The sequence below is a fragment of the Styela clava genome, chromosome 6 (assembly GCF_964204865.1).
Source record: "Styela clava chromosome 6, kaStyClav1.hap1.2, whole genome shotgun sequence".
Classification (NCBI taxonomy): Eukaryota; Metazoa; Chordata; class Ascidiacea; order Stolidobranchia; family Styelidae; genus Styela; species Styela clava.
In genome coordinates, this window is record NC_135255.1 from 11,524,871 (window position 1) to 11,537,624 (window position 12,754).

The 12,754-nt window shown below is 34.3% G+C and overlaps 1 protein-coding gene across 2 annotated transcripts in view; it reads left to right on the forward strand.

Annotated features, from left to right (window-relative positions):
• The window catches only part of LOC120330683 (uncharacterized), a 53,944-nt gene that overhangs the window by 16,515 nt on the left and 24,675 nt on the right, over positions 1 to 12,754 (forward strand). For both annotated transcript variants that reach the window (XM_039397567.2, XM_039397568.2), the window contains exons 6-9: positions 239 to 488; positions 1,971 to 2,140; positions 2,793 to 2,976; positions 11,280 to 11,427. In XM_039397567.2, coding sequence (XP_039253501.2) covers positions 239 to 488; positions 1,971 to 2,140; positions 2,793 to 2,976; positions 11,280 to 11,427 — 752 coding nt within the window. The remainder of the gene's footprint in view (positions 1 to 238; positions 489 to 1,970; positions 2,141 to 2,792; positions 2,977 to 11,279; positions 11,428 to 12,754) is intronic.

Sequence of the window (12,754 nt, forward strand, 5' to 3'; positions counted from 1 at the left end):
ATCCATTGAAAGTCGGAAATTATTCCAAATAGTGTTTAAATCCTAATCGACTGTTAAGGTTTATATAGTCTTGAGCGTTGTTAACATTTATATCGATATTTGACAAACTCTTCAAAGTTTAGTTTTGTAGATGGCATTCCAGTGGGTGTTTCTCGTTTTTTAAATTATTTTTAGCATAAAGATATAGTTGTAGCTCGCTTTTACCTTTTATTTTTTTACCTTTGAACTTTTATTTCAGTTTGTACCGGAGGGAAAATCTACATGCAATGCGGTCCAAGTTGCGAACGAACGTGCAGGGGAGCTCAAGATGCTGAAGTGACAGACGACTATTTGCGTACTTGTGCGATAGCATGCATCGCCGGATGTCATTGTCCACCAGGATTTGTTACGCACGCTGGAGTATGCGTCAGACCAGAGCAATGTCCGTGTATGTTTGGATCAACTGCACACGAAATTGGAACAAATGTCACCATCAATAACGAATTATGGTTGGTGAGATAATTTATTTTTCGGGTTGCGATTAGAGAGGGAAAAGCCTGAAGTGAAGAATGAGAAAAAGGGAAGAAAAGCAAGAAATAAAAATGTGAGAAAGGTAAGATGTAGAGAGAAAAAATGAGGAAGATGGGAATTTAATGAAAATATTGTCAGAGATGGAGATAAAATAAAAACTCAGGAAATTGTAAGAATTCGAAACGCCAAAAGTGTAAGTCAAACATAGATTAGTGAGAGTGGGTTTGGCCGAAGCATAGGCTCTCAGGGCCGAGTTTTCATTTCGGGTTAAGAACTTATAAACCGCTATCTGACGTGGTATGTTTACCTAGAAATGACTGAGAATTTTGGTGTTATCTTTAAAGGAAGGCATTACTTTCCGTTCCATAATGAACCTCGCAAGCAATATTCTATAAATAATACTGTTTTATCACCGATCCACTCAGATCAAACGATCTTATGCTCACATATTTGTTTTGCTCCGTATCGCTTCTTGAGAGGTCTAGACCATTTCGAGTTGGTTTTACCAAATCTATACCTGAGCACCCCAAAATTGCTCAAATATTGAATTTCATCGCTCGAGTATGGTTTGAAGATATTCCACTTATTTTATGTATGTTTTATAGATAAACTATGCTTGAAAAAAACAAGTAGTTATTTACTGTTGTTAATCTTTGTTGTGGTAAGAATCGTGACCGCAAGCGGGTTTCTGATATCAAATGTTACTTTTATGAACATCAACAATAGACGTAAAAGTTGTTGGTTTGAAAGTAAAACCCACTGATTTGAATTCCCACGGTTGCAGAATATTTGGAAACAAAGTGAATTAAACGCCAAACGAATCCCCCGTTGTCTATGTTTTTCCAAAGAAAAGGTTTCTGAGCAGCTCGGCCGATACTTTACTTCAATATGAATTTGTATCTCCCGCCCTTTGCTACAATAGACTACACTCATGCATATACAGGATATCCAAAAAATGTCGCCCGGCCCCAAAGCAATAACAATTAAAAATTTTGCCCGATTTAATAGTAATAACAGTTGTAAGTTTAAATAAAGTTTATTTGATGATAAATGAGAACTAAAAACACAATAGGAACTATTAATAAACAAACCCAAGGAAATTTTTACAAAATCGGGCGAATTTTTTTGGACATCCTGTATATCGCTAGATAAGCTATTAATGTTTTTAGACGGTTTTTCACTGTTTTTAAGCGTTTTATCAAGGTTTATAGTGTTTTTAGATGTTTTTTCACTGTTTTTAAGCGTTTAAGCAAGGTTTCTAGTGTTTTAGACGGTTTTTCACTTTGTTCATTCCACCAACTTTCAATGTTCACGACCAATTTTTTAACAAATTTGTTCAAATCGCAGTACCTAGCTCTCAACTAAATTTGCAATCGACAATTGGCGACCTAAGAGCGAAATATGATGAATGTTTCTCCTTATGCAATCCTGCATTGAGTACCTAACTATCTTTTTGACAGTACTTGCATCAAAGGAAAATGGAGTTGTTACGCCCTTCCACAATTCATATACAAACCAGAGAATTTAAACCTGAGCGCTGGTCGTACAGGTCAACTGAATTGCGCAGTTTCTGGAAATCCGTTGCCAAAAATTACTTGGGAAGTTCCTCCTGGAGCAACGTATGATATTGGTGAGAAGACAGTGTTGCATTGCTGATTTGTTGGGTTGTTTTTAATCTGGAAATTTATTTCTAATACTTTTTTCCTAAATGTTACACAAATGAATATGATAGACAGTTGGACTAGTCACCTGCACAAATATCACGAGATACTTATTATCTACTATACTGTTCTATTCAAATCTAAAATTTTATGATTTATAAATTTTGTGATTACACTCAAACGTTGAACATTGTCTATCAAATAACATAGATTATAGAACATTACAGTTGTGTTCTATTATCTGCTTAATCAATCTACTAATGCAGACATTCCTGACAATCTATTTTAAATGGGTACTCCCGTAGTATGTGTACCGGGTAAGGGTTAGGCCATAATTTTATTCCAATTTTCCTTATTTTAGTTCTATTGCGAGTTCGGGGACTGTCTGTGTTAGCCAAGTGAATATGCCCCCTGCCCATCGACTTCGTCCCTTTACACAACTTGATGTAAAGTAGGCAAACAAAATTAGTTACCTTCATATTGGTACACATACTTCTGGAGCGCTTTTAAATGGTAAGGTAGATAGACAAACAATTGGCCTCAGAATGTGATGATATTTGACTATAGATGACTTTCTGAATACGAATTTGTACTTAAAATGTGATTGTCCATTTTTTCAAGTGACAAGAAGCTCTGGAAGAGTGTCAGTCCTCATCCTACGCAATGTAACCGGTAAAGAAGCTGGATTGTATCAATGCAAAGCAAGTTTACCTTCCGGAGTTTGGAATGGAGTCGAGTCTGCAATTGTCCGGATTTTATCGCTTCCGGTTATTACACTACCTCATACAATACCGGTAACAAGGGGGTGAGTATATCGTGTAATTTTGGGAATCTTTTTCTAATAATCTGTGACAGTGGGGTCAACCGTTTTGACAGAGCGGAACCCCAATAGAACATTTCAGAGCCCTGGGGAACCCCTTGTGCAATAATTTAATCGTATTTTGTTTTCTGAATTAAATAAATTTCAAATATATATAGAAGCAAACCTAATATTGACAAAAAAAAGATTTTTAATGAATGGAAAGTCTAACAATTGTGGCTATAGTTGATTATATTTAAGCAATCTGTATAATAATATACTCCCAGAGTTGAATAAACAGTTGCTGAACCCATGCAGGTGTCATAGGGTTCCCTGGAAATCTTGTGGAAAACCACTGTGGTCATACTGAAATAAGGACTTAGAACTGGGGTTTCCAATTAATTATCAGCTGTCAAGCAATGCCTAATGAGGCATACTCATCATCAGCATGGGCGGCAAGCGCAATATTGAAACAGTAACATATCAACAGGCAGGTAGGGGTGTGGTCAACTCATTTTTTCACCGGCGCTGGTTCTGATACTGCCAAGGTTTCTATCGTTCACCACTCGAATCACTCGCTAAAACAAACCGAACTTATCATACTACATTATAAGGCATTACACCACACTTCATCGTCGTGGTAAACAACTCGCGAGATGAATCTTTCTTGTGTGGTTGCGAAGGCGGATGGACGAAATGTCTTATCTAAGCAAGCGGAAGATTGAATAGTGTTGACTAATAGTTAATAATGGTTAGGTAAACATGCCAAACGGAAAAGATTTCTTTACTGCGGTATATTTGCTATTGAAATCTGATTATTGAATATGTGATACAATTCATAAGACCGGAAGAGTGCGAAAAATTTCAACTGTAAACGGAAAGACCAAATAGATCACTTTTCGTATATTTCTGATTTTTTTTATAAACAACAAAATTATGGATAATATGGAATTCAGATTAATCTAATTTCTATTGTGGCCATTGTTCAATTTATTTGTTGGTCTTTTTTATCAACAGATGATTCGGACCTTTCATGGGTCATCGACATTTCCGAATTGAGTTACAGGAATTTACAGGAATAACGGTTATAGGAATACTTGTGAGCACTGTATCATTTTTGGCCTGACTATATCAGTATTGATAGTTGGAAATCTCGGACTCAAACGAACCTCTCTTAGTGGATGATTATCCAGAACCGTGTTTAGAAATATGTATTAATTACTATTTAGAAATAGTTCACATTGGATGTAGTAGTGAGTAGGGCTGAGCATTTCGAATTGAATAGTTAATTATTCCAATTGATTCAGACGAAAATTTCAAATGCCGCCATCTTGTTTTTTGTCCACCGAAGGTCGAAGTGGGTTTCTCATTTTTTTATTGAAGCCCTATTTTAACAATGCAATTCTGACATATGACTCTTTTCTTTCTAGTGAGTTATTGATGAAACAGGTTTCTTGTTGTGTGCGAAAGCTCAGCGAACTGTCTGAAAATGAATTTTGGGTTTCAGTTATTTATAATTTATAAAAAGTAATCAAAGTAGAAATGAAATTGGTGCCAATGATTCAATCAGAGAATTTCAAATTTCTAGGTTCCTAAAAATTAATGGCTGCTTAAGTGCTTGTTTCGATATTACACGAAAAATCAAAGAAGACCTAATAGTGTTTCCGTATTCTTAGAATAATAGCCCAGTGTTCGAAACACAGACCGATTTGTTGTGATTGTGATGTTATAAACAATAAACAATTCGACAGTTTTTCAAAACTTTGTCTCAAACGGACAGGATGATCCGTTCGTGTTTTTTTTATAACAACAGTGGTGTTAATTAGTGAAATACGAGCAAAATTCAAATCTCTTATTTTAGCAAGGTTATCGAGCCTATATTACCACTTCGTTATAACTGCAAACAACGCAATATAACATTGATATATTTCTTAATCAACGTGTCTCACTAATCCTGATAAAGACCACCCACGCAGTAATGCACTGTTCTGTTAACCTCAGGCTGTCAAAATGAAGTTATTTTTCCCAACTTGAAGCGTTTTCATATTTAGCATGGTCAAGCTTAATTCGGGTGTATGTTACAGCAACTTAATATGTTTCATACTTGATTGCTTTTTTTCTTGAAAAAGAAAGATTGATTGGTTTTGGTTTGGCTACGTGGAACTTCTGTACTTTTCTCACTGATATTTCAAAGACTTAAATAAGTTCTGAACTTTAATCTACAAGACAGATTAATAAAGATTAGAATAAACAATGCTGTTTACAATATTGCATGCATACTCAGCGCTGAGTATTTTTTAACGTTCGCAAAATATACCCTTTTATTTAAAAAAAAAAATGACGAGTTTTTTGCCGAAGTCGAAATTACATGTAAAAGTAATGCTAAATATTAAAATTGAATGGCAAGACTGGTTTACTCAGTTTAAAAATAACAATGTCAGACTATGAATGGCTGTATATTGCTATATGAAAAAAAATTCGAATTTTAGCTTTAAAACAATATGAAAATATGGACATGTGAGTACTGTGTTTATTAGAATTCACCCAAAGCAAGAAGATCTCGTACACTCACTCAGAAGTGAAAGAGGCCTAGCTCTGAACAAAGTCGCGGGCGACCACTGGAATGCTACGAGCTACTAAATCTATTTACCCAGATTTGTGTCTGATACCGATTGACTGTTACGTATATAGCTTAGTTTTTTCAACGTCGTATTTTGAACTTACTTTGAGCAAACTCACATGGCACTTAGCTTTGTACTGACACGTGATTTAGGGAGACCTATCGAAGCATTTGACTGCGTTTGTTCCAGTGCCTTTCACGCCACCTTCGTTATATGTACAAGCTTCCTTCAAAGGAGTTTCAATTAAATTTGTGTTGTCAAGTAAAGAATTTTTCATAAAAGAATCAGCAAATGCGGAACCGTGCGAGAAAAAATGTTTAAAGATAGCACAATGTGTTTAGACATCGTTAATATCCACAATTCAATTTTTATACTATTTGCTGTCATACAGAGCAAACACCCTCACTGTATCAATCAACGAATATTCATTTCGGTGAGATATATTAATTATTTGACATAAAATGTACATATGGATCGTTTTGTTATTATGTTGTTGTTGTTGTTAAAATTCTTTTTATTGTTATTATGATAAAATCGTTTTCTCATCAACTACTGGACCAATTGATATGACATTTTTAGTGGTTGGAGACTGTATTTTTGACATAAAGCTATTACCTCTATTTATTTTAAAAATTTCTGAACGCCATCAAAAATTGCGCATCTTGTGGCGGTTCCGCGTTCATGTCAAGTCGTGAAGACTGCGGTACCAATACTACGTTGTTTTGGCCTTCTTGTCCATATATTTATATATTGAGTGTCCCTTGGAACTTCAAGTGATTTACCGTAACTCGACTGGGAGATGAATATCCTTTACCCATGAGCGAGTGCGCGTGATCCAGGATAAATGTTTTATTTCACATGTTTTTGCATCCATTTGTAGATGTGCGTTTCTATAATTTGCAATGTCTCGACTTTCAGGGCGCCGTAGCATAAAATGTCGGGGTCGAACCACGGTTACCATATTTTTACAAGTTAAATATTTTAATTGATTAATCATGTATACAGAAAAGACAACAATCATTCTCAAACCAAACCGAGTAAATATGTGCGGCCAATTTGCAACTTATGTAGATTCTTATTACCAAGGGGGCGTTTCGAATCGAATATTTAAATAGGATCGAATAGTAAATTATTCGAATCGGTCAAACGGAAATTACGAATCACCGCCATCTTGTTTATTTTTTACCCGCCAATCGCTCATTTTTTATTGAAGCCATAATTTTAAAATGAAATCCTGACTTTTTCTTTCTTCAAATCAATCTTTCAAGTGCTAGAGATTCGACTCAAAAAATATTCGATTCGATTCTGAAATATCATTCGAAAATGCCCAGCGCCAATTATTATGGATGGGGCATACATGATCAGGTACAAACGCATTGCGAAATACTAAAATAGCGTGTATATTTTTTTGTATTTTTCAAATTATTTCTTGTCCCATCAACTTAAATCAAATCCCATCCCATCAAATTTAAATTATATGTTTAGCAAGTCACGAAAATATGAATTTTCAATCATAATTCTGTTGTAAAAAACTTCCCATATAAGGAGATCAAAATCATGTGACAGCGGCTTAACGCTTTCTGTCCAGGTCGGATTCGAAACGATTATAATGAGCAATGAGTGGTAAATTAAATGGGAAAATTTGGTAAATGTTAAACAGAACGAGGTTTTCGTACCATACATATCATATAGCTTGATTTCAATTCAATGACACTGGCATTTTAGTAACAAGAATCATTTTTATGACAGTATAGCAACCAATCTTACTTATATGAATAGCGATGAATTTGTTTTTAATCTGCAGTGGTTGTTATTAATTATCATGTTTAATTACTTGGAAGATTTATCTGGATAATGTCTAATTATAAAGACGTCATAGCCTCGACCAATATGGTCAAAAGATCAATTGATGTTTATTTGTGTGTTTGCATTGAAATATACAATATAATCCAAAGCTTAGTAAAAAAAAGCGCTAACGCAGATTCGTCAAATCTTTACAACTTTCCCGGTGGTATGGAATCGCGTATACAGAAGGACTAATACGACGTTCGCGCTATTACCCTTTTCAATGTTTCATATCATTATCGAAAGCCGTGTTTAATGATGCAAAATTTCACCATAGTCTAAAAATTCTCAGGTGGGAAGGCGCTGTCGTTCAATCTTCAAAAAGTTTGGTAATCTACTGCCACCAATACAAATAAGTGAAGTTATTTCTTACAATAATACACCTGGGATGACGATAAAAAGAACTAAAAAATACACACCATGGTTAACGTTCGGTATCATTTTTCTGATACATCACCTGAAGAATAATTGGATTTCTAAAACAGCATTCCCTCAAATATCGTAGACATTGAAAACCTGTAAAAAATATTTCCCATATTCTTTCCATGAAGCGCAATTTTAAAAAAAATTACCATTTTTTCGCAGTGCAAACTTCACATATCATTGCTAAATTGCCATCATGCCCATGTCTTACGTTCCATAAGATTTCTTGTCGGTATGCTACACAGACGCTACATGATGTAAACAAAATTGAAAAAAAAGTCAAAAGCTTTATTGCTTTATTGGAAAATGGCTTATAAACGGCTATTAATATATCAAAAGAAATTTTGCTTTCTATGTTAACAATATTTGTACAGATACCAAGCAAATTCTGCGATAACTAAGGCTGTGATGAATGACTGTACATCACACTTACACAATGATTACCGTGGTTTTATAGCAATAAAATCTGTAGTCAATAGAATATACTGTAAAGTGTTCTTTTCAAGTACTTTCTCTACTTCATTTCGTATCTACAACATTGGTATACGTGCGCAAATATGGGAAGTTGATGTTTCGCCAGAATTGTACATTCAATATTGAGTAATTAAGTTTCATTGATGAATATTTTCTTGTATCAGTCAAATTTTCCCACAATCTAAAATTCATTGAAATCGAATAGGCTAATAACAAAATTTCGATTGAATTTTTATGGCGTCATATGCAACGAAATGACGTCACAAATTCCACCAATATCTAGTTTGGTCCAATGAAATATCGATTGTATTGTATAACACATCATTGAATCGACGGTGTATATTGACTTACAATAATTGTGTACCATTTGGGTTTAATTAGTCGCTTTGGGCGGTCGATTTGTTCAATTTATTTTGGTACGTTCTACTAGGAGGCCTATTTATATATTCTCTCCATGAATGTCTGATATACGAGGTTTCCTGACATTGTGTTTGTTACTTGACCAAAATTGTCGGTGGCCCAAATTAGTAACAAGCTTTAAATACGGTTCAACTAATTTCACAGTTAAAAATATTTCAAAAATCATTACAATATTTAGTACACTCAGTATACTCACTTAATAACAGTGTGTTAATCTTATATATATCATGTTTTTTTTTTTATTAGGTGAACGATATACCGGATGACCATAAAAAACAGAACCCAGGCCATTTGGAACATATTATAAAATTTTGTGCTTAGCGTTCAAGATTACCGAATTTTTTAGGTACAATCATTCGCAAACACAAGTTCAAGTGTTAAATAAATGTTTTTCATTTTCAAGTAATCAGGCAATTTAAATTGTTTGTTTTGGCGTCACCCTGAACAATAATTAAGATCGAATTCAGAGAAAAATGAAAATTAATATTTTAACAGAAAAATTTGAACAATTTTTTGATTCTTCAACAAATCACATTATAGCAAGTAACTGTGGGTGTTGTACTAATGATAATACGACAAAGCAAACCAAACACCTTGGACAATACCGCCAATATTATATAGATATTGCCCGTTGGGCAATTCAATCTGGCCGTCTAATGCTGCCACAACTGAACTAAAATCAATTTTTGATGTCTTAGCTATTGAATAGCACAAGAATTTCTTAAGATTGTGATTAAATTTAGTTATGGCACGAGGTCTATTGTTTTCCATTTAAGCTTTTGCAACACTGTAAAATATTGTTCATAAAATGTAACTTTTTACCTCTCACTTACATGGCCCGGCAGTCTAGGTGGGCCAAATTTTTTGGCCCCTGGTTCAAAAACCTCGACCACCCTGAGTCGAATATACACAAACTCTGTCACAATTCTTTTTTGTATTCAAAATCTTAGTACTATTCCATGCTTCAACAAAATCAAGTATTGAAATTAACAAGTTAAAAATGGCTACCGTGACTTACGTATGTATACCTTAACAGTGACTCACATTTTTTCGACAATAACCAGGAAACCATTTAATACAGAAAGTATAGTGAATCAAAAATACTAATTATTATTAATTTGAACTGGGTGTGAGGTCGAAATTGTTGATTTGTTTCAATTGCATCTGAATTTGCAATTAAAAAGCTTTTATTGATTTCTTGATTCGCGAATTTTGTTGAAAAAAACTAGGAATACGGAAAAGTACAAGTTTTTTTCATAAATATTGCATCAGAAAACTATCAAAAACCAAATTTGGGATGGGATACGTTATTTAAATGTGGTAGAGAATAATAGGAATCGGGATTTTTATCACTATATTGCATTGACGAGATTAGCGTCTGAATTCAATTGCATATACGAAAAACTAAATATATGAGCACGAATGTCGCGATTTATAGAGCCTCTTTAATCAAAAAAACAGAAAAAGTTTGGGTGGTACATCGGAATCCGGGGAAAATTGAAAAGAAATAACAGTAATCGCATTTTGGTGACTTGTTTCATCTTAGATTACTGAAAAATTTAACCAATTCGTCTCTTTCCAACACCGACCCTTTGAATGTACATGTACACTGTAAGACTATAAGAGGCGTTATTAAATACAGCGGAATTTCATGACCGCATGACTAAAGTACGCCAAACCAGTTTATTGACCTCGAGTTTGGGGTTCATTCGTGATTCTGAAATGACAGATCACTTATTGTCAGTTTCAATTTTCTGGTGATTAATAACACCAGGTTACATGCAAAGGTGTCTTAATTCGTTACCCACGTTAACAATGAAGATCGTTTCTTTTTTTATTTATGTGTTGTTGTAAACAAATTTGCTTGAAGATTAATCGGTCAATATCGTTTTAACAATTTCGATCTCCCAAGTTGTCTAACTATAAGCAGTGTCGAGTATAATTACTAGAATTTAACTGTAATTCAACTTAGCGAACACGTTACGTAATCTGATAATTAGTGACGCTGTTGGGTGGTGTTGATAGGGGGCAGCTAAGGGCGAAAATGAAACTGTTATAGGTTTTATGCATAAACAATATAATACCGTGTAATTGAACTCAATGGAATTGTAATTCACCCATTTTCTGTTCAATATATAGCAATTCTTTGTGGGAATCATTTTGAGCAAATAACTAACTGATACGATGATTGGTACATAGAAGTTTTAATATAAAATATTTAGGGAACAGGGTGACTAAAAAGAAGCCCAGGCCTTTTACTGAAACTTTTAGTTACAATCATTCACAAATAAAAGTTCCAATTTTATAAATTCCCTTCATTTTTGTAGCTCTATGTTTTGGATTACCATGTATTATTGATAATTATGAAGAACATCTCGCGCAAACAATATTAAACTGTCCAAATCGTGTTCAGGATTTTCAATTTTTAGTCATTCCCACAATCAACCGGGCCATCATTTATATAAATTCCTATTGCAAAAGCATCGTTCCGGTTGCATTTCTAACAAAACGTAACGTTATATTTAGATACCCGGTCTTGGCAATTGACTGCAGTGTCACTGGATTACCAAAACCAAGACTGTGGTGGAAGCGAAACGACGAACAAGTTATACCTGGAGACAGAATACAAATATACAGACCTTCACAAGGAGTACTCCGACTCAAGCTCCAAAATGTGAGTGTAAAAAAAACCTATGAAATTTTTTCTGTTATATATATCCGAACATTTCCTCACCCACAGTGTTTCCCTGTACTGTAAAATACTACTTGCTATAGATGTAGAGCTTATTATGAATGCTTTCATACCGCTTCAGTAAGAGCGTACACAACTTAACAATTTATATACTACTGGACATGAAATGAACTTATAAATGAATTTATTTATCCATATTGTTGTTGTAAAAAATCGACATTCTTCGCAAATAATCGACGATCTCAAATATTCGGTATACCTAGAGATGGAAAGAATGTTATTGCTTTTACTTTATTTTTTCAATTTTTCCTGAGTCCTATGTGAATTGCTACGACGATGGAGCTTGATTTTCAATTTTGCTTCGAGACTTTTGAAATACCAGATAGCTGCTTTCAGTATGAGCTATTAAGGTTACCGGTACTGTCTACTGTGGTTAGTCATTGAACTTTTGCGCCCATATATTTAACCATAGGTCTTTTGTTATTTGTGATTAGTACACTATTAGCAAGTCTTACAAATTAAAACCTTTGTCAATTGCCATTAAAATAAAACATCTTAGGGCGACTGATGATTCGATTAAGGTAAACCTTTTCTGGAGCGATAAGACAATTTGACAGTAATCACCAGATCACAGATCAACTGAATAGTTAGTCAAAATGCCAGTAATATAATTGTTTTTGACAAGCATAACGAAATAGACAAAATACATCTTAATTAGCCATTTTTCAGATGAATATAGAAGTGCATATTTGTCCGGTTTATGTGTTAAATCACGTACCCGAGTAATTAAATTAAAACTACCGTCGACCGTAAAATTGTTTGTCAAATTTAACATACATACTGTACTAGACATATTCGGGTCGAATTCTAAACTATACCTGTTACTCATGTTTCATGCTTGCTTTAGTGAGAATTCTTCAAAGTCAATTCTCGACATTCTTCTTGTCACAATGAGTCGAGACGTTAGTCACGATTTTATCGAAAGTTTCAAAACAGAAGCGTTAATCGCCACCACACCTCACATTCTAATGCAAATTTAGTCTCAATGATGAGTTAATATAAAAAATATATATAAAATGCTGTACGAAAGAGTCTATAAACAGAGTAAGACAAGTCTTTTTCAAACCCCGAGATGGTGGACATGGGATTTGCACTCAAGATTTTCCCTGCGATGGCATCATAGTTAAGACTAACCATTTAAACCAGTAAGCCACGCGCCAACGAATAATACTTATAGGCTGTCATTGACATGTGATGTGTGGCAGGAAGCACAGATTATCACCATAGATTAGTTGTTCAAACGTTTATA